Raw genomic sequence first — 26,933 nt, 5'->3', positions numbered from 1 at the left:
AGGAGCCAAAGCAGAAGTTGATAAAACTCAACGCAAAGTAAAATTTTTGCAACGTTTTTAACAAAAACTGTAAAAGAGTGTTTAGTAAAATATCTAAAAAGCTTGTATTTACTTTTTATTCTCTAAAGATTTTATCTCTTTTCTCAAAAATTTATTTTTAATACTTAAAAAACCCATTAATAAATTTTGTGGTAAATGCTAATATGAAATTATAGCAAAATATAAATCTATATATACTAAATTGTTTAAACATAATTAGTTTTAGATACATTTAAGTTAATTTAAAATTTTTATAAATGCTATTCGTTAGTTATATTACAATGTTAGTTATAAACAAAATTAAAAAAAAAAAAAGACTAATAAATTCATCTTTTCACTTTTTATAAGTTAATTTTAGTAGATATATCATACAAATATTATATTCATGCGAAAATCACCTAACTGAAAATGTAAACTACTGCAAAGTAATATTTTTAATCTTGCCTCCAGTTTTTTACGCAAGCCGCGCGTTGGCAAGGCCTGTTATATAGTAAGCCATGTTAAAAACCTATTACTTAAATTGATGTTCTCGATTTGAATATAATCAATTTAACGTAAATTCTAAACAAAAATTTCCACCTTGAATGTTTACAATGTGATTTGTTTTACATTACCATAACTACGCGAATCATTTTTGCATTTCATTTTATATCAAGTTGAATTGAAAAAGTGAATAAATTAACATAAAATTTATAAAAAATTGTGCGGCGACTTTGACTTAGTTCCAAGAAACTGAGCCTTCGGCATCAAAAGCAGCGTGAGAGATGAAAAACTGTTTAACAATTATACATATTTAATTTTATTAAGTTTTTAACATTTTTATTTAATTTAATAAAACAAAAACTACATAACAATAGTTATAGGTAAGAAAGGGTGATGAATGCGTGGTAAAGACGAGCCAGTAAAAACGGTGTGATTTGAAAGTGATTGAACAGACGCATGCTTTCCAACAGGGATGAACCACTTTTTTCTTAATTGAATCATTGCAGAGAGACTGGGAGAGAAGTTTTGTGATCTAAATAAATTTTTAAAAAATTAATTTTTTTGTTTTTTTAATTTACCAAATTTTTTTAATTTACCAGTTTTACACCACATGTGGAAACAATACGAGGTTATTACAAATAACCACAATAAATAATATTTAAAAAAACAATATTTACAAAAGTGACTGAAATTTAAAGGTTTTTTGCTTCTTTTACAAACATTTCTCTATATATTTCTTTAATTGATTCTTTATAATTAAAATAAAAGTTAAAAATAACCTATGTATTACTTGTTTTCTGATCCAACTCCATCCAAAATAGGTTTCATTGCGTGTAAAACGGTTATTCTATTTGTGTATACATTCCAGGTGACAATATAACCAAATCTGTAAAGTAATAGTTTATTTGACCGCTGATTAAGTACGTCGCCACAAACATTTTCACGTAAAATAACTAAAGCATTTAAAAGAATAACCACTTCATTTGTAGTTTCACAGACCTACTCGCAAAAAAAAAAAAAAAAAAAACATTTCATGACAAAGTAGAGCATATATTAGCATAAATTTATAGTATCTTATATATAAATAAATATATAAGAATGACAAAGAAAAATTTTAATGCTTACATGTTGTAATCTTCAATTATGCGATTGTAATGCGTAAATATTATCTGCCTTATGGTATTCGTTTTTTTTTTTGCATCGTTTTTTATTCCATTAAGTTTACTGAGTACGAAATATTCGCTCGCCTTTATTTTATTTTTATAAACATAGAAAATCGACTTGTAACTTGTAAAAAAGCAAACAACGTTTGTTGTTATGGCATGAAAAACTTATAATTTTATTTAGACATTTTGGATTAATATTAGTCCTTTAAAATGTTAATTAGTCCTTTATTTTATTTTTATAAACATAAAACTTGATAATTACTTAATAAACTTAAAATCTTAGGTGCCTAATAAACAGGGGGATGTTAGATGCAAATTATTTTTTTAGGTTTATTAGAAAATGGAATTTCTAATGTTAATAAAGACTCACTTCCTTCGTTACCAGCAGTGGCGAATTATAAATTAAAGCAAAATATTAAGTCTAGGGTGCTGACTATCGAGGACTTTACGACTTATAAACAGATAAAAATTATCTGTCGTTAAAAAACGAATTTATTAAATAAATTATTTATTTAATAGATTCGTTTTTTCTCATGTCAAAAAAAAAAATAATTTTGATTAAATGTAACCGATGTCCCATGAAAGGGGTGAGCGCGCTGTACCAGATTACCTAAGAGTTTATGGACCTAATAATATTAATGTTATTTTTTAATTTTGTAAAGCATTTTTTGTTTTATGTAATTTACATAAAACATTTGAATTAAATTAGTGCTAGAAATGTCATTACTAATGACATTACAACTTGACCTGATTAATTGAGACAACCCTCTGACGTATATTTATTTTACTTCGAATATGTCGGTTTCATGAATCCGATATAGCGTTGGTTAATTACTAATTGAAAAAAGATTTGTTTTCACTTAAGGGACATTCATAAAGTACGTTACGCGTAAAACCACTGATTTAGGACCCCTCCCACCTTGTACGCAACTGTATCCTTTTAACGACCCCCCCTTCCTTGATATTTTAAACTCGAGAAACCCATGTTATTTATTATTTTATTTTTTTTAAAGAAAGAAATCAGGTTTTAAGAGAGATAGAGAACGAGAGTCAAACCCCGTACGTACTCGCTTTTTTTAACATCCCCCTCCCACGTATGTTTTTGTGTAAACCTCCCTTTTCCCTTTTGGTAATTCGCATATTGTATCATATCATAAATCTAAAAAAAGTCTGTAGTTAGTTGCATATTTCTTTAACATGTTATATACTAAATAATATTAATGATTAATCGATTCCATAAGCAATCATGAATTATATTTTCATCAATCTTTTTGAAATGTTTAGCTCAGGTGGATTCGTGCCAAGTTGAAGAAAATTTTTTGATATTTTTACTAGTTTATTAACTGATATTTTTAGACGACCTGAATCGGAGACATGCTTAGATATTAGATTAAAGACATCTCTTATTTTCAATTTCTAATCAAGAATCTGCTTTTGGCAACGCAAAATTAATCATGTTAGCGACATCTTTTGCTGTAAATCTTCGCGTGTTCGTCATTCACAACTTTTTAAAAAGGAAACCACCGTTTTGCTTAACATCTTCGCGTGTTTGTCATTCACAACTTTTTAAAAAGGAAACCACCGTTTCACATAAAAAGCAAATCGAGCCCTAAACGTTTCTTTTTGTATGCAATAAAATAACTAAGCTAAGCGATGCAAAACACTTGCAAATGATTTTGATTTCCTTAAATCTAAGATAAGATAGTGAAGAAAAATGCGCACAAATTTTCTCGAAAAGTAAAAATGATTAAACAATGCGTAAAAACATAAAATAAATAATTTAAATGTAATAAAATATTAATGGTCACTTATTATCGATTACTATTAATGGTAAATAAAGTCAAAAATCTTAATTTTCATTCAAAACTACTTTTATATAACCATTTCAGAAACTTTTCATAAGAAACTAATTTATTTGTATCTTTATTTAATTTTTCATATTTATATTGATGTTTAAACACAAACCTCCAATTTAACAAATGAAAAGATAGGTAAACATCAAACTTCATAACGTTAATTATGCAATTTGCTCTTAGAACGTCGCTCTAGCTGCGATGAAATAAACCAATGCATTTTTTAAACGCTGATTTTTTTGGGCTAAAGATTAGCTACAAAGCTTTAGAAATATTTTTTAAAGATATTTTTAGCTTAAAATTTAAGTTTTTTTATTTAGTAAGAACAAAAGATATGTTCAGCATATTAAATGTTCTTATAGAAACGCAACATTATATAAATTGATAATGCAGATTTTCGTTTTTTTTTTACATTCACAATAAATACTCATAGTTTTAAACTGTTCGTTTAAAACTGGTAATAAACGCCTGAAAACATTAAAACAGCGTTTAAATAAATAATTAAGTTAAGTTTTTATGAATGCTTTCAGTTGAATCGCACTATAGGATGAAAAGACAACTTTTTTATGTCTAGAAAAAGTGCATAGATATATTTTTATAAACAAAAGCTATTCTAACGTTTTAGAGAAATTTCAAAAAAGTTAACAAAATTGTCTTACAAAATAAATTAAAAAATTGTGTAATGTAGATGGCGTCAATAAAAGCAGAAAAAACAAAACCATGGACATTTTTAAGGCAATTGAAAATAGAGATATTAAAAGAATAAATAAACTAATACGCAGAAAAAAACAATGTGTTAACGAGAGAAGGAACAACGAAACTCCGCTTCATTTAGCCTCAGAACGAGGCTATAATGAAGTCATTCTTTTATTGTTAGAAAACGGAGCCCAAGTAAACACAAATAACGGTTCGCCTTTAAATTCTGCATGCCAATATGGCAATCTTGATGCTGTCGAACTACTGCTAGAATATGGAGCAGATGCAAACACTGGTTGTAACATAGGCAATACACCACTCCACACCGCAAGTGGATGTGGAAATATTGGTATAATCTGTGCTTTGTTGAAACATAATGTCGATGTGAATGCAAAAAACGTGGATGGTTGGACTCCACTACACAGAGCAAGTTACCACGGAAAGTCTGATGTAGTCAATTTGCTTTTAAAAGAAGGGGCAGACGCAAGCATGAAAACAAACACTGGTAAAACACCTTACGATTTAGCTTGTAAAATGCAACATTATGAAGTCGCAGAACAAATAAACAAATACAAACGCGAAACTAAATTAAAATTAAGTGAGCATGTAAAGTGTCAAAAAAATGATCAAAATTTAAACATAAAATCTTTATTTCAATCAAAAAAAGATCAGCTTACAGCTTTTATTTCTAAGAAGCGCGAAACAAACTTTAGTAACAACCAAAAATCAGATGAAGGCACGCTAGACAATCTTACACAAGGGCGTAATTCTCCGTCACCTCCACAAGGTTTTCGAATAGAAGAAGTTCCAATAGAAAAAGATAAAGACAAATGGAGAGAATTAAAGACTAACATGTTGAATTTTGAAAAACAATTTAAAAGCAATACATCTAACACCGTTAAAAAGATCGCAGAATTAAAAGTATTTGGAAATCAAAATATGCAAAAAGAACCAGAGAATGATAGCAACGATGATAAAAACGATGAAAACGAACACGAATGTCCTATCTGCTTCGAGCTCCCTCTTCCTCCAGTACATATATACCAGTGCAAAAATGGTCATTTATTTTGCGGAAACTGCAAAGACAAGCCAAATATGGAAAAATGCCCGCAATGTGCAGTAGATATCTGTGGAGTCGCATTTCGAAATCGTTATGCAGAAGAAAATATAAAAAAAATTTATAAAGATAAAATAAAGTAAACAACAACGAATTGAAAACACAAATTACCTCAACAAATTGCATGTCGTAATCTCGCAATGAAACATATCTCTCTTTTACCTCCTCTGTTTCCTGAATTTTTTCATTCAAAAAAGTCTCAGCATTAAATTGCGCCTGACCAACAACAAAATCTGCATCAATAATAGAATTCGATTGATGTGCAAAGCATCGATGTTCGCATGAAACATTTAATCGTTTATCATTAAAAAAAACTTGAACTGGCAAGACAATAGATGTGCAATCAAAAAAACTTTCAGGAGATTCCTCTAGTTCTTCTTCGTTCTGCAATGAAAACCCTTGTATAACATATGAAACGCATGACGGTATTTTAAAACTACTGATATTATTCTCTTCATTGACAATAACGTCAGATAGTTCAGATTTTTCTTTGATTTTATGAAAGTTATCAATTTTAGGAACGGAATACTTCCAGATTCCACAGTAACATAATTTACTTTGAAAAACGTTTTTCGATATGAAACAATTGCCACCATTCAATATAATTGCAAACAACATATCACCAGAGTTAAGTAAAATAACATTTTTTAATTTTACACACACTGATATCATTAAAGGCGGATAAGGTGGTAGAAGTTCATAGCGGAGGTTGATTGCGTATTTAGATTCGCTATTAACATTAGTTGGAATTACAGAAAGATAACATAAAGATCCGTTTTCAGAATAATCATTACTAGAGAAAATAAATTAATTTTCATTTATAAGTATAGATCAGTTTTAATATTAGCAATTCAAATTATAGCAAAAATAAATAACGCGACTAAATACATATTGATTTTGTTTGTTTTTTATTGCTAATTTATATAAATATATATATATATATATATATATATATATATATATATATATATAAATATATATATATATATATACATATATAAGAATTATAAATATATATATATTTATATATATGTATAAGTACATATATATATAAATATTATAAATATATATATATATATATATTATAAATATATATATATATAATTATTTATATATATATATATATATATATATATATATATATATATATATATATATATATATATATATATATATATATATATATATATATATAAATATATATAAATATTTCAAGTATATATATATATATATATTTTAGGGTGGGTCATAAGCCTTTTTTTTTTTTTTTTGGCTAGCATAAAAGTTGTCCAACATTAAGGGACTATAAGAGTTTTTAAATTTTGAGCTCAGTAAGTAATTGCAACTTTTAGTTAAATATGATGGAATAAAGTGAAAACGCATTTCAATTTTAAAAAGGCATATTCTTTCAAGTGTTAATTAAGCTTAGTTTATATTTTATCTGCTGGTACATTAAATGATATTTGATAAGTCTACATAACCATAAATTAATAATACCTAGCCTTAACTCAACTTAAAGTAGTTCTAACATATTGTAAGTTTACCCCCATCAAACCTGAAGCAAAGTTAATAATATACTACGAGAATAAACGTGTTAAACATATTTTGTTTTATATTAAAGATTGTTAAAAAAAAAAAGATAATTTATTTTTGCTACAAAGGAGTTTATTTCAATCAGTTGTTTATTATCAATCCTTCCTACTTGTCATCTATTGTTGGTTGGGCAAATTGGTTTCTGTTGTATTGAAAATTAAGAAATGGCATCCGTCAGCACAAGAATTGCGACTAAACACTTCGTTCTGGGCCAACCTGCAGTTATGAAAAAAATCAACTTTCTATATCTAATGATCTTTACAGACTGAATGATTACTACTTAAAGCACAAAAATTGTGATTGTATACAGAAGACCGTGCTGTAGCACAGGAAGTTCTAAGTGTCTACAACACAGGAGTATCCCAGCAATTGATAAAAAGTGTAGTTAACTGTATAAAGAAATTGATTGATAAAGTTAAGGGTCTTTACACAGTTAACTACACTCTTTTTATCAATTGCTAATATCCCAGTTCTAAGAAGACATCAATCACTTACCAAGACTGTTTGAAATCATTACAAACTGTATTTGATATATATACTTGTAAATGTGTTGACAGCGGTGTACAAGAGAATTCACTATGTGTTTGTCCACTGTTGCATAAAATACCTCCATTAGAATGGTCCTTCTGGTTGGACCAAAAAACTGTAAGGAAAATGTATATTGATGCTACAGATAAAAAGGCTATGTTGCTAAGTTGCATAAGAAAGAGATGAGAGCAGTCAAACGTTTGAAATTTGAGTACAATCTGAAATTGAAATATGAGACAAAAGTGAATTACATCTACAGTAAAATGAATGATGATACTGATGATGGTGGTGATGATGCAGAAATGCAAATAAACATGGGTGATGAAATCCTTGACATAGAAATTTCCAGTGGTAAATCTAATGATGATGTTGGAGCAGCCAGAAACATGAAGCAATATCCAGAATTCCAGGTTAAGATATATTAAAAGACTTACATTTATGTTATTCATTTTCTGAGACTTTGTTTTAACTTTTTCTTTGTACTTTACTATTTGGTTTAACTTTGTAAAACGTTTTTTAAAATTTCTTTGTCGCAATTATTCTTAAATAAAAAAACATGTTTTATCAAAATTGTTTGTCTATTTATTCTCAAATGTTTCTTTTTTAGGTATTGATTGCGAACTCTTACAAAAACTTTGCGGAAAAGTGGCCTGACAGTTGGGACTACACTTAACTGAGATATTATGAGAACTCAAATTTGCAACCATAAAGCATTGCAAAGAAATTAAAAATGTAATATCAAAACTATTGATCTATTTAAAAGTCGATTCGACAACAAGGTATATGCATCACCTTGGTATTAATGCCCAATACTCATAGATGATGAAGTTATTGTTGTCAACCTTAGCATTGCTGATACAAAAGGAAAGATTATTGAAAGATGTTTAGATAAGTTTGGAATTAATAAAGCTAACGTTTTAGGCATAAGTTAGGACAATGCAGCTGTGAGTTTATAATTAAAAAAAAAATTTTTTTAAAACTTGAAATTGAAGTAATTCTATCTTTTTTCATTTAAATCAAAATTATTATTTGATTTGAATATTCATAAAATATTTTTCTAAACGCAATATATGTTAGGTAAACATAAAGTTGGTGCATGACTTCAGCAGCAACGCAACGGAGGATATCAATGAGGAGAAAATTGATTTTCAATTTGCATTACATGAGTTAGACGAGGATGGCCTCTCTACAGAGGACAATGCGGTAACAGTCTTGGCTGCTGAAGTTGCTAGAAGATGAACAAAATTCACCTTCAAAGATGTCCTGTCCACACTCTACAGATGGCACTCAATGATGCCTTAAAGAAGCCCACAATAAAAAATTTAATTAGTGCAAGAGAAGTTGTAAAAGTTGCAAGAAATTCAAAGTGGGTTGACTACTTCAGAGATCAATTCTCAAACTTAATTCCTATTTTAGATTAGGCTACCCCTTGGTTGAGCCAAATTAAAATGATTGAAAGGCTCATCAAGGTTAGTTAATAAGTTATACTTAAACTATTTAATTAACTTACTATATATAAAGATTCTTTTTTTCTCTTTTTGTTTAAATATCCAAATTAATTGAGCAGCCGTGGAGCAGTGGTTAGAGTTCTGGCTCAGAACCCAAAGGTCCGAGGTTCGACGCCGGTTCTAACCTAATAAGCAAGATTGGTAAGGAGTAAGGAAGGAGAAGTGAACTTCTATTTAAATGCTATCCCGCTGTGCTCCGTGATAAGACCGTAAGGACTTCTGGGAGCACCTAAATAAACTAAATAAATAAAAAAAAAATAAAAAAATTCAATGCTGATTCTTCATAATAATTCCGAAAATTCATTCCCTACTGATCTTTTATAATGCCTGTGCGACAACCCTTCTTTAATATAGAAATATCTGCTTCTGCAATTTTTTAAAATATAATCAAAAAATACAGAGACCAATTATCGAAAAGCTGAACAAAATAAAAAGAGCTCCTAAAGAGTTTAATGTTCAGCCATATTATTGGGGCATCTGGGAATAAATACGAGATGTATTGGAGATGGCTCGCGATCTCATTATACTCCTTCAGCGGGAGATTATCACTGCAGGTGAGTTTCTCTTTGACTAGAATTCAATAAGGTGTGAACTTGATGACAAAGACCATGAGTTAGCAAAAGATATTCAGAAGGGAATGATGAATCGGGAATTACCCTACAAGAAAATACATTTTTTCTCGCAGCGGTTTATGTAGATATTCAACATGGTTGCATGTCACAAGTGAAGACAAGGTTTTTCTATTATAATTTATTATAGTTATAATATTATTAGCACTTTTTTCATTTAAGTATATATTATATAAATATATTATATAAAATTGAATAAAAATATTACGCATATTCAAAATTACAAATTTCTTTAAATGACTGCAGCTGACAGCCTTTAGAAGATAAAATACAAACTTAACTGGAAATTTAACTGGAAAATAAAAATAAGAGTGTCTAATTTGAAAAAAAGAGCAAAGTAATATCGACCAACTCTTCTGCTGTTTGTGTGTTTGATTCAGATTCTGAAAATGCGGCACATATCTCGCCAGTAAAAAAACGGAGACCTAATTTGTTTTTACTGTGCCAAAAGGAGATTTTTTCAGAAGAATTCTTCAGAATGTGCAGAACCAACTTTGTACGATTGAAACAGAATTTTGAGCTGCTTTAAAAGTAATTACGGAAATTAGGTAAATTTTCAAGAATAACTCATCCATCCTAGATGATTTTTTAAAAGTTAATCCATTAAATGTAACTGACCATTTCCCAGAAATTCTAAGGGATGTCTGCAGAGTCGCTTTGTCTATGCCTATCTCTCAAGTAAGCATGGAACGACTGTTTTCGGTGTTGAACCACATGACTCCGGACCATCGTAGTTGCTTTACATCTGATTTAGTTGATGATATGCTTTTTTTGCACATGAATGAGTTTTTTATTTGAATACTATATTATATATATTTTTATTTATATATATAGTTTATTTATATATGTATTTGGTGCTATATATAATATATAATATTGACAGAAACAACATGTTTAAGTTATTTCAAGTTTTAGAACAACTTTAAATGATTTGATGATTAAACTGAATAAAAAAAATAAAATAAAAAGGCTTTTTAACATTGTATGCAAATCCGCTAGTCAAAGTATATAAGTAAAAAAGTTAACAAACCCGCTAATCTAAATTATATTAGTAGTATTAGTTAATACCTTTAACCGAAAAGAAACCAATAAAAAATAGTAATTTTTTTACAGTATAATAAAAACTTTAAATTTTCTATTCTAGCATTATAGGAACTTTTTCATCTGTGAAAACTCTGGTTAAGACAAAAAAAATAATAATAATAATAATTTGGAGTACGGAGTTCAAGGAGTTCCTCTTTTTTGGCCCAGGAGTCCCTAGAAATCGATAGGATTTTTTGCATCCCTTTCTGTAAACCAGACTAATTATTTAATTTATAATTTTTTAAATTATAAATTAAATAATTAGTTTCATTATACTGTTTCATTGAACTAATAATATCTAGAACTTTAACATTTATGTTCATTTTAAGCTTCAGACATGGCCAGGGTCGGCAATATGGGGGTGCATGGTTTTTTATTTTTTTATAATTTTTTTAGTAGGTTAACATGCTTATGACACATACCGAAATAAAAAACCTTTTCTTGCTGGCCCTGTATATGACCTTTGTATCATAGTAAGTGCTTAATAAATTTCTAATATTTTTAGCCATAAATTCTTTGAAATTCACTCCCTTCATCTTGTTTTCCAGATTCATATAACTTACAACCTTTTAAGTCCTCTGTTAATTGTTATCTTCCTCTATAAACTTCACCTTTTTTCTTCCAGTAACTTCCAACTCTAATAGTGGTTGCTTGCAGCTTGTTGAAGCGAAGATGTTAAGGGGGAAAAAAGAGCCTTTTAAAGGGATCCCCATGTGCCGAGACAAGTTGTGTTCATATTAAAGAAAATGTTTTAAAAAACGTTTGGGCTGAATTTTTTGATTAACACTATATAATGAATGCACACCATTAATTTTAAAATTCATGTTTTAGTCGAAGCTAGCTGTCTCCATTTTATTTTGGTTCTTGGAGTCTGTATAATGTTAGCCGCAATCTGCAGACTTGATAATTTATTCCATGCGTGTTTAAATCATAACAGTTTCAGTATATGACGTCATTGCAATATCTTTTTAAGATAACGTTTTTTTGTTGTTGTTTTTTTAAAGATAAGTGTTTTTTCTACTATAATTAGAAAATTAAATATTTGTTATAATTTTTTACTAAATCACAAAAAATATAAGTGATTTAGTAAAAAATTATACAAATATATATATTTTTTTATATTTATAAATTTTTTTTCACTTGCTTTATTATTACTTTGTTTTAGAAGCCAGCCAAAATCATGACACAATTATACATATTTTGTAATTATTAGAGTTTGCAGTCAGAGAAAAAATAAAGATAATATGATGCGGTTTAATGATTTATATTTAGTTCATATGGCTTAATAGAGTTGTTTGTTTTATGTTTAATTTACATTTAGTTATGGTTTAACCCTTTCACTACCACAAGCCTCTGGTAGCGGCTTTCGAGTATGCTTCACAATTTATCTTGTTTTGTACATAAATTTCCATTCTAGAGTCTAGCAAATAACAAACAAATTATGTGTCTAGAACCTAGACGCAAATTTGCTTGTTCGAAAAGTTTAATTAATTCTCTACATAATCAAGAAAAAATAAGAGCTATATTGTGAAATTATAAAAAAGTTATCACTTGACAAAGTTAAAAAATCTTTAATAATCCTTCATAAAAAAAAACTACTTTAAATTTAGTTATAAAATAAAACAGCGTTAACACTGTAAAATTTAACTTGGAGTGTTAAGTATTTAGTTAAGTTATTACTAAAGTCTTTTGAATAAAAAATATTATTTTTATTCATTAAATGAGTTTTGTTTCGGACTTAATGTTTTAGTTACTATTTATAAAAAAATAGTTTTAAGCATTTCTTATTGTTTAATGATGCATGTTAAAAACTTATTTAATTAAAAAGTACATTTGTTTAGTTTTCTATTGATATATAGTTTGTTATGCTTTTAAAGAGACTTACCATTTGAATTTGAATTAATTGCCAACGTTATGTCATTCAAATTTTATTCATAAAAATGCGTGGACGCTACAAAAAGATTTTTGATCGGCTGGTAGAGAACAAGTTAATGCGATTCTTCATTTTTATATTTATATTATAACTATTTTTTGTATATTTTAGTACAAATATTTGTTTTAACTTTAATTTAGTTTGATTTGTAGGGTTATTAGTAAAATAATTAGTTTAATATTTATTTTCTACTTAGTTCAGTTTATATGTTTTATTCAAGTCACTCGTTTTTTATTCAGTTTATACTATAAATTAATTTATACGCTTTAGTAAAATTATTCTTTTAGTACTAGTTTATATTTTGGTTTTTATTGCAAATCTTTGTTATATATTAAACTCTTGTTTTTATAAATTTAATTTTTAATTGAATCACAAACATATTTTTGGAATTTAGGAAAAAGTTATACAATCAACGTGATTTGGTGATTGTGGCAAAAAAATAATACCAATATCTTGAAAGAAAAAATTTATACGATGTCATATACCAAAACTGTTATGAATTAAACAAGCATGGAATAAATTACACAGGTCAACAAAAAAAAAAATTTTTTCTGGTGCCGAGCAAACAATTTGTTTTTTGTATAGCATTTCTCATTTTGATTTCAAATATGTAACTCTTTTTTTACCATCAGGTCAAGTTGTAAAGATATTTAGGTTCAAATCTTAAGTATTTAGGGTAAAGTCTAGGGACTTTACCCTAAATACCTTTATTCAAAAGTATGTCAACCTGGGTCTCAAAAGAAGCGTATTTTCATAGAGATTTTAGAAAACATAAATATTTTTCCTAAAAAATTTATTGACAAAAAAATTATGTGAAAAAATGCTAAAGACTCTTAAAAAAAAGTCAACAGAATGTTATTCACCAAAAACACACAAAATACTTATTTTTATTACAAATGAATAACATTTTTAAAATCTCTATGAAAATACGCTTCTTTTGAGACCCAGGTTGACATACTTTTGAAAAACTTTTTTTTCGACAATATTAAGGACTTTACCCTATATACTTAAGATTTGAACCTAAATATCTTTACAACTTGACCTGATGGTAAAAAAAGAGTTGCATATTTGAAATCAAAATGAGAAATGCTATACAAAAAACAAATTGTTTGCTTGGCACCAGAAAAAAAATTTTTTTTTGTTGACCTGTGTTATTAAGTCTGTAGATTGTGGCTAACATAAATACTCCAAGAACCAAAAAAAAAATAGAGAAGGCAAGCTTCGACTAAAACGTGAATTTAAAATTATTGATGTGCATTCATTATTTAGTTTTAATCAAAAAATTCAACCCAAACGTTTTTTTAAAACACTTTCTTTTATATGAACACAACTTGTTGCGACACTTGGGGATTCGTTTAAGAGTAAATCTTTGCAAAGTACAAGACACGAGATGTTATAAATATACAATTTTTTTGTATAAAAAAAAATAATTTGAATAAAAAAGACAAAGTTTAATTGACTTTTTTCTTCTAAACTATATTTATTTCAGTCAGTTCATAAAAACCTCTAACCTGATGCCATGTTACAATATAAGCATTTTTTATAAAAAATTTCAATTCATAAATCCAAACTAATATTTTTTACAAAACACGCATAAAACTTAATTCTAGCATGGCTTGCGGTCAAATGCGCATTTTCTAACAGTTGTTTTACCATAACTTCAATAGGATTTATTATGCTGATATAAGTTTTATACTTTGGTGAGAAATTTTTTTTTTTATTATTCACCTCCTCAAGGCCGAGAAGGCCACTACAGAGGAGGAGGCTACTTATTAGTGGTTAATAACCCTCTCTCAACTCTATAGCTCCGAAACACGAACCTTGACGAACAAGGCTGCTGCGCGGAGAAACAAGTTGAGCGCGGTACTACCAGGGACATGGTGGGGATCGAACTCGGAACCTCTCGCTTATGAAGCGAGCGCTTTACCACTACACTACTACCGCAATAAATCAAATAAACCAAAAGCTCATTTTTGACAAATGGAGATTTATTAGATCGACAATTTTTTAAACCTGTTTACACTGATAGTTTTTGTTTTTATCTGTGACTGAAATAATCATTTCCTGATTTTTTTTTTGGTTGATAACAAGTAAAAAATAATAAATGGGGGTGGGGATGCTTAATTAGCTTAAGGTGGGCGGGAAAATTTTTTAAAAATTAATAGCCCCCCTCCTCCTTGCATTATAGACTCAAGAATACAAAATGTGATTTTTTTTTTTTTTGCATAACAACTGATTATTTTTGTAGTGCTGGAGATTGTATGTTAACTACAGCTTGTCGAGTAGAGCAGAATTTTAGTATTATAAATTTAAATATAAATATCACATAATTATAATACAAAGTTATAATAGAATTCGTAAAAAAAGATTTTTTTTTTGTTTTAAATGCAGAGCATTTCTTTTAATAAAATCCTTGGTGTGAAATCCATGCAATATAACTATAACAGCAATGAAAAATAATCAAATTCGCAAAGTTGTTTATAAAAGGAAAGAATTATGGTCATTTAAAAGTAAAAAAAAAAAGTTGTTGCAAAAAAATAATTCCATAATAAGCTACAATGGTTTTTAAAAGTTGTTGCAAAAAAATAATTCCATAATAAGCTACAATGGTTTTTAAAAGTTGTTGCAAAAAAATAATTCCATAATAAGCTACAATGGTTTTTAAAAGTTGTTGCAAAAAAATAATTCCATAATAAGCTACAATGGTTTTTAAAAGTTGTTGCAAAAAAATAATTCCATAATAAGCTACAATGGTTTTTAAAAGTTGTTGCAAAAAAATAATTCCATAATAAGCTACAATGGTTTTTAAAAGTTGTTGCAAAAAAATAATTCCATAATAAGCTACAATGGCTTTTAAAAGTTGTTGCAAAAAAATAATTCCATAATAAGCTACAATGGTTTTTAAAAGTTGTTGCAAAAAAATAAAGAGCGCCAATTGAAATGCAAACATTTTTTATTAGATTGGACTAACTGATAAATATAAAATTATTATACTCTAAATTATATTTATAACTATACATAATTATAAATTTTATTTTTATGTGATAAACTATATATTTTATATATTATATACTTTAATACATTAATCACTTTTATTGTGGAGTTTTTAATTGTAGTAATAATTCTTATAATGCCTGCATTCTATTACAATATGAAAATATAAAACATTTTTTATAAGCAGTAAAAACTTTGATAGCTCTTTGTCAAACTTTTTTTATCAAATAAATAATGTTGTTAATAAATAAATAGCTAGTGTGAAAAGCACAATTAATGCTTGTTATGTATACACTCTTATAACATTACCATTACAAACATATGCATGTAGCGAGTATAAAACCAAATTTTGTATTTAAAAGGCAATTTTTTAAATGAATAAATAGATAACTCATGCAAAAACCAAAAGCTTTTGCAAGTAGCTGTTTAGAGGAGCAGCTAGCACGGCTCGCCATGTTTGTTTTAGGAGAGCTTTTCTCTGCTTTCACACTCATTTACTCCTGACAAGGCCTGTATATATACACAGTGGAGTACATAAAAAGGCCACACTTAATTTTTTTATTAAAAAAAAGGAACAAAAAATGTCTTAACTTCAAACATAAGACAATATTGATAGAAATATGTATGATATTATTGTATACTAGCTGTCATGACTCATAAAATACGGGTTTAGGGGAGTTTATTTCACCTCTATTTTTAATCTTATTCAGCTATTTATCCTCTATTTCTCTATTTATCTATCGTCTAGTTCATCCTCTATTTCTCTACTTAGATGTTTTTTGAATAAATGTTACAAAAGTAATTAATTTAAAGATCTCTCTTAGAGCAAAAAAAAATTTGCCCATGTTTTTCGCATGCTAAAGCTCATTAGAACTCTTACCCTGTTTATCCATTTCTAAAGAAAAAGTCTCATTTGAATGAAAATATCTTCCTACTTTAAAAAAGAAAATCGTCTTTATAATGTCCTATATGGGCAGATTAACCTTATTGATTGCATAAACACTTAGTATAAGTATCTATAAGTATAACATAGATGGCAATTGTGTGACTCAAAGCTTAGAAAATAAAATTTCAATCCTTCATCAAGACTATATCAAATTTGCAAAGCAAAAGAGGACCAGGAAAACGGGTCCCAGGAGCTAGGTATGTTGAATCCGACCCTTAATACAAAAATTTCAATTATTTCAATCGGGTGTATATATTTATAGCAAAAAAATAAATAAAACAAAAAAAACTTTTAATTGTTTAAATAGAGTTTTAAAGTTTTTGCTAGCTACGGGCTTTTTTTATTTGCCTCTACAGCAGCACCTTCTGGAGTAGCAGGATGGGCTTGTTAATTTTTTTCTTTATTAAATTTCAGACCATAACTTTTTTTTTTAGACCATCTGCATATAAGGACTTATTACCTGAGCACATTAATAACATCTTTGACATATGTACAACAAATTTCTCCTGCTGTTTTGATGTTTTTAGAAATTTTATTTTTTTAAAAAACTCTCTGACTTTTGTTTGTTACAGTGTACAATGCTCAACTTGTTTCCCTACACAGCAATCTTAAAGAGACAAATACAGTAAAAAAATCTAAATAAAAATAAAAACAGCAGAGTTTTATCATATATATTATGGAAACAATGAGGCAGAATTATTGCACTTGAGATATCAAAGGCTTTTGATAAAATCTGGCATGGTCTTCTCCATAACCTTGATATAGTGTATTTTAAAATTTATAAAATTATCGAATAATTTCTTTCTAATAGTAATGGTAAAAATCTTCTTGATGGATAACAGTCTTCTTCATTTTCAGTAACCTCTTGGTGCTAAAAGGTCCCATCCTTAGTCGCAAATTGTTTCTTGTCTATAATTAATGATCTTCCTGATAATATCACTTCAAAGATTTTTTATTTACACAATAAAACAACTGTATACTTCAGTCTAGTCATTATTTTTGAGTGGTTAGATTATCTTTTATTAGTGACCTCTTGTGGAAAAACATTTATTTTATTGATTGCAAAGTTAATGTCTGCTAAAACTGCCACTTTTTATTGTGCCCACTATTTTTTTACTCTTTATTCTTTATTTCAGATGCATACCAAACTGATACAGCCATTTGAAGGCACATTGATATTTGGCAGGCGCAATTTACATGTCTTTTTCCATTATTCTTTTTTTTCTTCAGTCTAAAAAACTGTCTTAATTCAAGTCAAAATTTTGAAATATAAAAAGTGAGAATGGAATAAAGTAATCAACTTATACTACTTTATCACTGCTGAAAACAAATATCATTATTTAAGTACCCTTTAGCAGGTGCTTTTAGCCGATTTTCTGAACTTTATTTAATGACAAACTAAATAAACCATATGATGTTCAACTCTATTGAGCATCATATAACTTTTTTTTCAATTTTTTTCTTAGAATAAACAAAGAATACATTATATTAAAACTTTTTGTTATAGCTTTATAAATTTTTTTTTTTATTTAACAGTATTTAAAAAGTTAGAAGTAATGTACATAGATATTTTAGAAAAAATTAAATGCACCAAAGAGATATTTTGATTGTTTGAAAACCTTAAGATTAGTTATGAAGTTATCAACATTTTTAAAACAAGTTTTAAGAGGTTTGATATAGCAAGGTTTATTTAATGAACCATGACAAGGTTTATTTAGTGAACCATGGCAAGTTTCATTTAATAAACTTTGCCATGTCGAAACTTTTAAAACTTATTTTACCATATAAATAATTTTATCATATCAAATTATTTCAAACAAAATCACTTGATATTATTAAATTCTGTTCTGGCTGTATATATTTATTTGTATAAAATGAAATTAATTAAGACATATTTTGATTGCACTTTCACAAATTTTAGGCCAAACTAAAGCAGCTGGTTAATTTTATAACAAAAACAAACAAGTAAACTTTTGTTAAAATCTAACCTATTATAAGTGCTCCCATGTACAACAATATATTCATTTTGAAACGATTCACAAAATAATAGATGAAGCTCTTGAGAAATATTTTCATTGACAAATAGTTCAACTTTACGAATCTAACAAAAAATAATAAAACTTTTTGAGTTTAAAACATTTACTTTAGAAAAATGGTTTAAAGCATCAACTTCACCTTGATTTTAACAAAATATAGAAAACAATCTTTTTTAAAAATGTTATTCACCTCCCCAATGCTGAGCAAGCCATTACAGTTGAGGAGGCTGCTTTTTTTGTGGTTACAACCCTCTTTCAACTCTTTAACTCCGAAACACAAACCTAGACGAACAAGGCCGCTGTATAGAGAAACAGGTTGAGCGCGGTAATATAAGGGATGTGGTGGGTATTAATTTTGGAAGTTCTTGCTTATTAGGCAAGCGCTCTACCACTATATTACTACGGCATATGACACGCTACACAAAATAAAACTTGAAAAGGTCTACAAGGACTACAGGCTCCTGAGCTAAAAAACTTATCAGAAAAAATCAAAAGAGAAGTGTTTACACAAAGAAAAAAATTATCTTACAAATTTTAACAAAATTATGATTTTTCTTGCAATATTCACTAGAGAGGATTATAAAAAAAGTTTTTACATAAAAGAAGCTGACCTAAATACACAAACTTGAAGAAATATGATCAAACAACGATATTTTATTATAAAGTTGAAAAAAAAGTTAACAAGATGTTTGTGTCTTAATATGCATAAAATTGTATAGTTATGCATAAGAATGTATAGTTATGCATAAGGATGTACCATGAAGAAATGTCTACATTGGCATATAACAAAATAGTTGTTGCTCACAAGCCAAAAAGATTTCTTAAAGCGATAGATTATTTTTAATATGTGATACAAGAACTAGGATTGGTCATCTAATGAATTAAAAAATAAATAATGTAAAACGTTAATTTTTCTTACAAATATTATTGGCAAAAAATTGAAACAAAAAATATAAATTTAATTTATGCTATTTATAAAACGAAATCAGTTTTCCTTTAATGTTTGTTGATTTGACTTTATTTAGAAAATGTTTTAGTTTATTTTATTCAAAACTAATTTTTAAAATTATTAGCTTGAGGTAATTGACAAAAGATACACTAAAGAGCTACCAAGAAAAAAAGTTTGTTTGCAATAAACTGCCTCAATTTAAAAAATAAAAACATTAAAGGGATCCCAAAGTGCTGAGACCAGTTGAGTTAGTATTTAAAAAACTGTGAAAAAAAAAATGTTTGGGGTGAATTTTGTTGATTAAAACAAAATAATAAACTTATACCAAGAAAATTAAATTTGTGGTTAAAGTAAAATCTAAACACCTCTATGTTAGTGTGATTTTTAGGTCTTTAAAAAATACGCCGCAATCTACTGGCATAAAAATTTATTCAAGCGGGTTTAATTTTAAAGAGTTTTAATATGACAAAAAAAACTAAAACAACATCATTGTAGTTTTTTTAAGAAAAATCAAAAAAAAAAAAAATTTTCAAATATTATTTGTTTTAGCTTTATTTGTTTTTAAAATAAGTATTTCTCATCAATCGTATAACTTTCCTATAAATTTTAAAGACAACTAAACATAAGAATGTTTATAGAGTGCAAGAACCAAATAAATTTTGATAATTTGGATTTTAATAACTAAACGGTTAAACTCCACACTAATTAGAACCTCCTCAAAAAAAAAAGTATGGATAAAAAAAACAAAATAGCAATCATATCATCTACGAAAATTTGATATTGCTAAGCGTCAAAAATAAATGGAGTAAAAAAAATTTTATATAATGCAATATAAACAAATTTATATATTACCATATAAACAAATTTATATATTATAATATAAACAAATTCATTAGCAATCTATAAAGAAAATTTTATAGATTTCTTGTTAAAATTCTACAATAAAGTAATACACAAAAACTCTTTGAAATTAAGTGCGCTTAAATAAATTATAAAGCCAGTAGATTGCGGCATATATTTTAAAGATTTAAAAATCACACTAACATGGAGACAGCAAGCTTCGACTAAAACTACTAATTTAGTTTTTTTTTTTGGTAAACATTATTTTGTTTTAATCAAAAAAATCAGCCTAAATAATTTTTTTAAACATTCTTTTTAATATGAACGGAACATGTCTCGGCACTTTTGGGATCCCTTTAAACAATTTTGAAAAAAAAAACAATTAAATAATTTGGAAAAAAATAGCAGAAAAATCATAGTTAATAAAATAATGAAAATAATAATATTAAAATGTAAAAATAGGATTAAAATGAAAATTGAATAAAATAAAAATAAAAAATTATTCTTTAATATAGATTTTTTAAATGAGTCATTCTTGGGCATTATTTAAATTATTAATTTTTAACAAAAAATAAAGAAACTTTTAAATATTTATTTTTATTGAGGAAAAGAACAATAAAATAAAAAAAACTTGGGCTTTGTAATAATATATTATTTTAATATATTTGTGTAATATATTAAAGTCCTATAATATATTACACAAGCAAAACTTATGCATATAAAACTAGGGAAAAACCCGCCCCAGTTATTAACCACAATTAGGCACAACTATTTTTACAAAGGACAAAACTAGCCCTGTGTCAATACAAGAACCACACTGACTAATCTTGTGTCAATACAAAGACCATAATAACCCTGTGATGATCAAGAAATCCATAAACTGATGTATCAAAACAAAAATATATAATACCTTCTGCAATGGTTTCCACAAATGAAACAGCCACCAGTAGAGAAAATACTGATAACGTACAGATACCATAAGATCTACATCTGTAATCATTTCACAACGATAGGATACTAGATATTGACCATCTGCTGAAAATCCCAGAAATATGTGTCTAAAAAAACAAAAAGTGACTGATAATAAACTGGAAATAAATTAATTTTTTTATTTTTTACTAAAAAATAAATTTATTTAAATGCATTATAACTTCATTTTTCACTATGAGGTAAATATATTACCTTATAGAGAAAAATGAAATTATAATGCATTTAAACCAGGATCCAATATACAGCAAAATACACCTTTAACCAACCCTCATAATTAGGAAAAATGAGGTCAGCAAGTTATTGCCAACCTCGATCTTTTAGAGGTCGGCATTAGCGGGGCAAAAAAAAAATTGATACAAAGGTCTTACCATAAAACATAGAAACGAGGTCGGCAATATTTTGCCGACCTCTAACACTTTTAGGTCAGCAGTTAGGTCAGCATTGCCGAATGCTGACCTTAATTCTGAGGGTTGTTTAACTAAGAAGTCTTATGTCCACCATTATGTGTTGTTTAAAAAAGAAGTTAAATTTTGACTGTTTTTGTTATAAGTACGATACGTAGGTTATATATGTTGTTATGAGTACAATGCTTAAATATTTTTTTTAAATGAATAAAAACAAAAATCTAAAAACTTTGCTTTTAAATGTTTGCCTGTGAGAGTACATAATAACTTTTGACTATTGTCAGTGGTGTACACTGGATTTTTAGATGTTTGAGTTTTGACACTTACAGGCATAGTGCAAACTCTAAACTCACACTTTTGTATGTTAATACTTATATCAATAAAGAATGTTTTGCAAAGAATTGGGGTGATTGGAGCTTGGGAACAAAAAAACCCTAATTTTTGGGCCCACCCAGCTCTTAACGTGGGAGCAACGAGTTTATAAAATATTTTTTTCACCATTTTTATGTAAATTTATATTCATCAACAAATTTCAAATTTCATGCAATAATCTCTTATTTTTCAAAAACTATGACCATATAAAGTTTTAATCCCCCTTAAATTTGAGGGGGCTGTAAACATTGCAGGGTCATAAAAACTGAACACTTAGAGATTACTGCATGAAATTTGAAATTTGTTGATGAATATGAATTTAGATAAAAATAGTAAAGAAAATATTTTATAAACTTGTTGCTCCCACGTTAAGGGCAGGTCGGGCCAAAAAATTAGGGTTTTTTTGTTCCCAAGCTCTAATCACTCCAATTCTTTGCAAAACATTCTTTTTTGATATAAGCATAAACATGCAAAAGTTTGGAGTTTGCACAATGTCTGTAAGTGTCAAAACTCTAACATCTAAAAATCCAGTGTACACCACTGATTGTTTAAGGTGGTAGTCATAAAAAATGATGTAAAAAAGTGAAGCAAATCCATCAGAGCAAAGTATAAGGTCTACTGTTACATTTTAAAAGAAAAAGAGCCATTTTTGCTACTAAAAGACTTTTATGCTACCGGAAATTATTAGTTAACTTTTTAAACTTACTCGCAATTCACGTTTCCTAAAAAACTTAAAATGCAATGATTTGATATTGGATAGAGTACTTCTTTTCAAAATTTCAGGATATGTTCACAACATATATGCACTCAATTTTTTTTTTTTTTTTTAACATATTCATTTTCAAGAAGGCTGCAAGCAAACACTCTTAGAGTTGGAAGATACTGGAAGAAAAAAGGAGAAATTTACAGAGCAAGATAATTAACAGACGACTTAAAAGATTGCAAATTATATGAATCAGGTAAACAAGATTAAGGAAGCAAATTCCAAAGGACTGATATTCGAGGAGAAAAACTAGACAAATAAGAATTTTTGGAGCACTTAGAAACAGTCACAGTAAAAGGATGAGACTTAATTGAATAACGAGTAACACGAAAATGAACTTTAGTAGGTTACCTAACAGACTCTTTAGAGCAGTACCTATTATAGCATTTATAGAAAAGAGAAAGAGAAGCAATATATGTCCAACTATGTTTAAAACGCATTTGTTTAAAAGGGCGTCATTCAAAGATCGGCCCCAGATATGGCAACAGTATTCCATACAAAGATGGAATTGAGATTTATGGACATAAAGAATAGAATCCTGAGTAAAAAAGTGGCAAAAAACGATAAAGAGATGCAAACTAATGCTAATTTTACAATTGATTTGATATGGTTTCAAAGAAATATCAGAAGAGTATATCCTAGAAGATGAAGGGTAGATGACTCATCAAGTACATTACTGTTCATAAATATAGGAAGATCTAAATTATTACGATAATGATTAGCTAAAAAAAAAAAAATTTGTTTTATCTGAGTTAAATTTTACTAACTACTGAGCTGTAGCCGAAGTGATATCCTTTTCAAGCTCAAATGCCACCTCTAAGCAATCAGAGAGTGTTGACTTCTTATCAAGACAAGAAATGGTAGTACCATCAGTGAACAATGCCACCTAAGATGTGAGAATTTCTGGGAGATTGTTAATGTAAATTAAAAATATTATAGGGCCAAGGTCAAAACCTTGAGGAGCCCCTGAAGTTACATGATATGAAGAAGAGTGCTGTCCATCAAGGACAACTTTTACACTATGATTGGTAAGGAAAGATTTAATAATCTTAAAGATGTTACTTGATACATCGTAAGAAGAAAGCTTATGGAGAAGACCAGCATGCTAAACATTATCAAAAGCTTTAGAAATGTCATGAGGAATAGTCTTAGCCTGTCCACATCTATCTAAGACACGATTAAAACAGTAATTACTGTTATCAAATCAGCAATAGAACGAGAATGAAATCCATATTGATGATCAGAATAAGTTATTAGATTCAAGATGAGAGATTAAGTGCTTGTTAAATAAAAACTCAAAAACCTTGCTTATGATAGGAAGAAGACAAATGGGACAGCAGTTAGTCAAGTCAGATCTCAATCCAGAATTTTTGAAAATAGGGTTAACAGATGCCTCTTTTCAGCAGGCTGGAAAACAAGACTCTGATAACCACTTGTTAAATAGTTTTGAAAGTTAAGATGACAGCAATGGATTAACAGGCAATGGATTAACCTTTTTGTCGGCTATATCAGGTAGAACGCGAGTAGTGGAATCAAGAGATGATATTGATGAGAAGTTATTAGCAAACAATTTAGGTTTGTCTTTAAGTGAGGTGACAAAATCTGAACCATACAACAACAACAACAGACTTGCCCTTGTTATAGATACTGTTAAAGATTCTCTAGAACTCACAAGAGCCTAATTTTTGAGATGAAGTACAAGATTTCGTGACCTGAGAATAGCATATGGTGACAGGCAAAACCTTTTAACAATGGTTTCTAGCTATGCTAAACTGACGTCTGTTTTCTGGAGATATGTTTTGTTAATAGATATGATATGATATTTAAGAATTGACGAGAGGGAATAAAAGATTCCATGCCAGCCTAAATTTTAGAATTTACATAAGAAGCACATTTGTCACCAGGAATACGAAAGATTTCGAACCAAGGGCACTCACAAAGAAAATCTTGGAAAGAGTCCCAGTCAGCTAAGATAGTTTTAAGAGGTACGATGATGGGGGGATTCTGATGATAAAGAAGAATTAGATAATAGTTTTAGAGAGATCAAACCATGATCAGAAGCACTAACTGAGCACTTACTAGGATCAAAATTAAGACATAAGTCGAGTGGAGAAGGTAAATGATTCGAATTGTCTGGAAAACAATTTGGAAAGTTGACTATTTTGTGTTAGAGATTAAAAAAGGCAAAAGCTTTGAGCCTTAAGGCCTGCAGAGTCACTGACACTAGAGCCAAGCCATTTAGTGTGATGAGCATTAAAGTCACCACCAACAACAATATTGGCTAAAGGATAAAGAGAGAGGACTTGGTCAATATGATCAGAAATAACATCAAAAAGAGCGCAGTCTTGAGATGAAGGAGAGCGATATTGAACAAAGAGAATGGCAATAGAGGAAAGTGGTGCTAAATCAAAGCACATAAAAGAACAGTATGTGGATTCAAAACTAGTTTTCAGACAAAATTCTTACGAATGTGGATACCCACGCCAAGCATCAGACTAATGGAATCTTTACAAATTAAAGGAAGATAACCATCAACACTAAGATTACAAAATGAGACAGCTGAACTCAAATTAGTCTCACAAAGAGCAAGTAGGTCTGATGAACTTTGCAAGAGATAAGACTTAACAGAAGAAAAGTTACTTTGAAGGCCACTAATATTAGTGAATGATAGATTTAGAGAATTTGGTGATGACAATAGTTTTTTGTGTTTTAAAGTTTTAGGTACCTTATTCATCTTTAAATTTGTTAAATAACTTGACTCAAAGCACAGATAGTACTCAGTACACAATTTAATAGTCTATTACTACTAATAAACCCTAAGCAGTAAGAAAGGGCTCCAAATGCGGTCTTGACAACGCACACCGAAAAAACGAACAGGGACACCATCCATGCGTAACATGGCACTGTTAGTACTCTGATAATTTACAGCTGGCGATGGATACAGCCTCTCTGAGAGCTACCACAGAGTTTGGGAAACCAGGCTACCAGCTGGCCTCAAAAATATAAAACTGAGTTTCAAAGCTGTACTCTCATTACGAGATAAAAGTATGGGTCATAAAAACAGAGACACAAGCACAACCCATGCATTGAGTCAAGAAGATCCATCATTTAACATCCTAAACTGGAAACAATGTATTATAAATGCATCTATACCAGCCTATTAGATGAAGAAGGAGTGCAAATTTAACGGTTAAAATTTATATGAATCACGCTATATACTGATTTATAGACCTCAACGTTTTAAACAAAACTATTAAAAATTAATGAATTGGTCCAAAAAAATAACTTTTTCAATATTCTGATTTATGTAAAATCTAACAGCTTAAATGGATTATCTAGATGTACTGTAGATTATCCTAAAATTTAATTGAAAATAGATAGAGACAAATTGACTTTGACCATTTTGAAATGTGATTAACTTTGCTGATTTCGTGACACTTTTTCTCCATTATGGATCAACCAAATATATATATATATTTTAATAAATTAAGTTAATCTCTTCAAGAAACTATATAAACACTTAAATATAGTAGATTTTTTTTTATTTCTCAAAATTACCTTTTTCATGACTACTACCTTAAATATGAAAAAGTTCTATATAAAAATTCGTTTTTACCCATTATTAAAAACTTTTTTATTTTGTAACAGTTTAAGCTTTATTTGATTTTTAGCGCAAGGTGCCTCAAAATATTGTAACTTTTTGTTTGTTCCAGGATGCTGAACACCTCCAAATAACTAAATAGAAAAATTAAAAATGATTTAATAATTTTACCATATTGTGATTCTAAAATTATTAATAAATAAGCAAACCTGGGCTCTATTTAGCTTCCATATCAAAGAATTTTGACAACTAGATACAGTTCTTTTTTTCATTTGGTTTCTCCATTAATTATCTCCATTATTTATTAGCATGAAATATTTTTATTATTAATTTCATCACCATAAATGTTATACAAAAGATAACAATAATTATTTATCTGCACAAATCTTTATAATTTTAAATTTAAAAAA

General features: G+C 28.3%; 2 protein-coding genes across 3 annotated transcripts; one reads left to right on the top strand and one right to left on the bottom strand.

Moving 5' to 3' along the window:
* Positions 1–814: 814 nt before the first annotated feature.
* Positions 815–26,911, bottom strand: LOC101236399 (uncharacterized). 2 transcript variants are annotated; one of them, XM_065820054.1, is made up of 7 exons: positions 26,733–26,911; positions 26,539–26,657; positions 21,304–21,451; positions 18,557–18,669; positions 5,466–6,147; positions 1,302–1,521; positions 815–1,054 (listed from the first exon to the last, which is right to left on the bottom strand). In XM_065820054.1, the coding sequence occupies exons 1-6, from the start codon at positions 26,793–26,795 to the stop codon at positions 1,309–1,311; spliced, it is 1,338 nt and encodes a 445-aa protein (XP_065676126.1). In that variant the 5' UTR covers positions 26,796–26,911; the 3' UTR covers positions 815–1,054; positions 1,302–1,308. The 2 variants fall into 2 exon arrangements, with proteins under 2 accessions (XP_065676126.1, XP_065676125.1); XM_065820053.1 differs by having other exon boundaries at positions 1,313–1,521.
* On the top strand, positions 4,076–6,249 carry LOC105849234 (homeobox protein Wariai). Its single transcript, XM_065820056.1, has one exon. The coding sequence runs from the start codon at positions 4,262–4,264 to the stop codon at positions 5,435–5,437; it is 1,176 nt and encodes a 391-aa protein (XP_065676128.1). The 5' UTR covers positions 4,076–4,261; the 3' UTR covers positions 5,438–6,249.
* Positions 26,912–26,933: the final 22 nt, after the last annotated feature.

This window comes from Hydra vulgaris, chromosome 15 (genome assembly GCF_038396675.1).
Source record: "Hydra vulgaris chromosome 15, alternate assembly HydraT2T_AEP".
Taxonomy (NCBI): Eukaryota; Metazoa; Cnidaria; class Hydrozoa; order Anthoathecata; family Hydridae; genus Hydra; species Hydra vulgaris.
The sequence above is the reverse complement of the archived record's forward strand: the minus strand, read 5'-3'. Positions and strand labels throughout refer to the sequence as shown.

Bases quoted from the DNA above. Each gene is read 5' to 3' on its own strand.
- LOC105849234 (XM_065820056.1), top strand. From the start codon at position 4,262: ATGGACATTTTTAAGGCAATTGAAAATAGAGATATTAAAAGAATAAAT.
- LOC101236399 (XM_065820053.1), bottom strand. From the start codon at position 26,795: ATGAAAAAAAGAACTGTATCTAGTTGTCAAAATTCTTTGATATGGAAG. The intron at 18,670-21,303 runs GTATTATATATT...ATTTTTTGTTAG, and splicing joins TGTGGAAACCATTGCAGAAG to ATTCGTAAAGTTGAACTATT. The intron at 1,522-5,465 runs GTAATTTGTGTT...TTTTGCGAGTAG, and splicing joins ACGACATGCAATTTGTTGAG to GTCTGTGAAACTACAAATGA.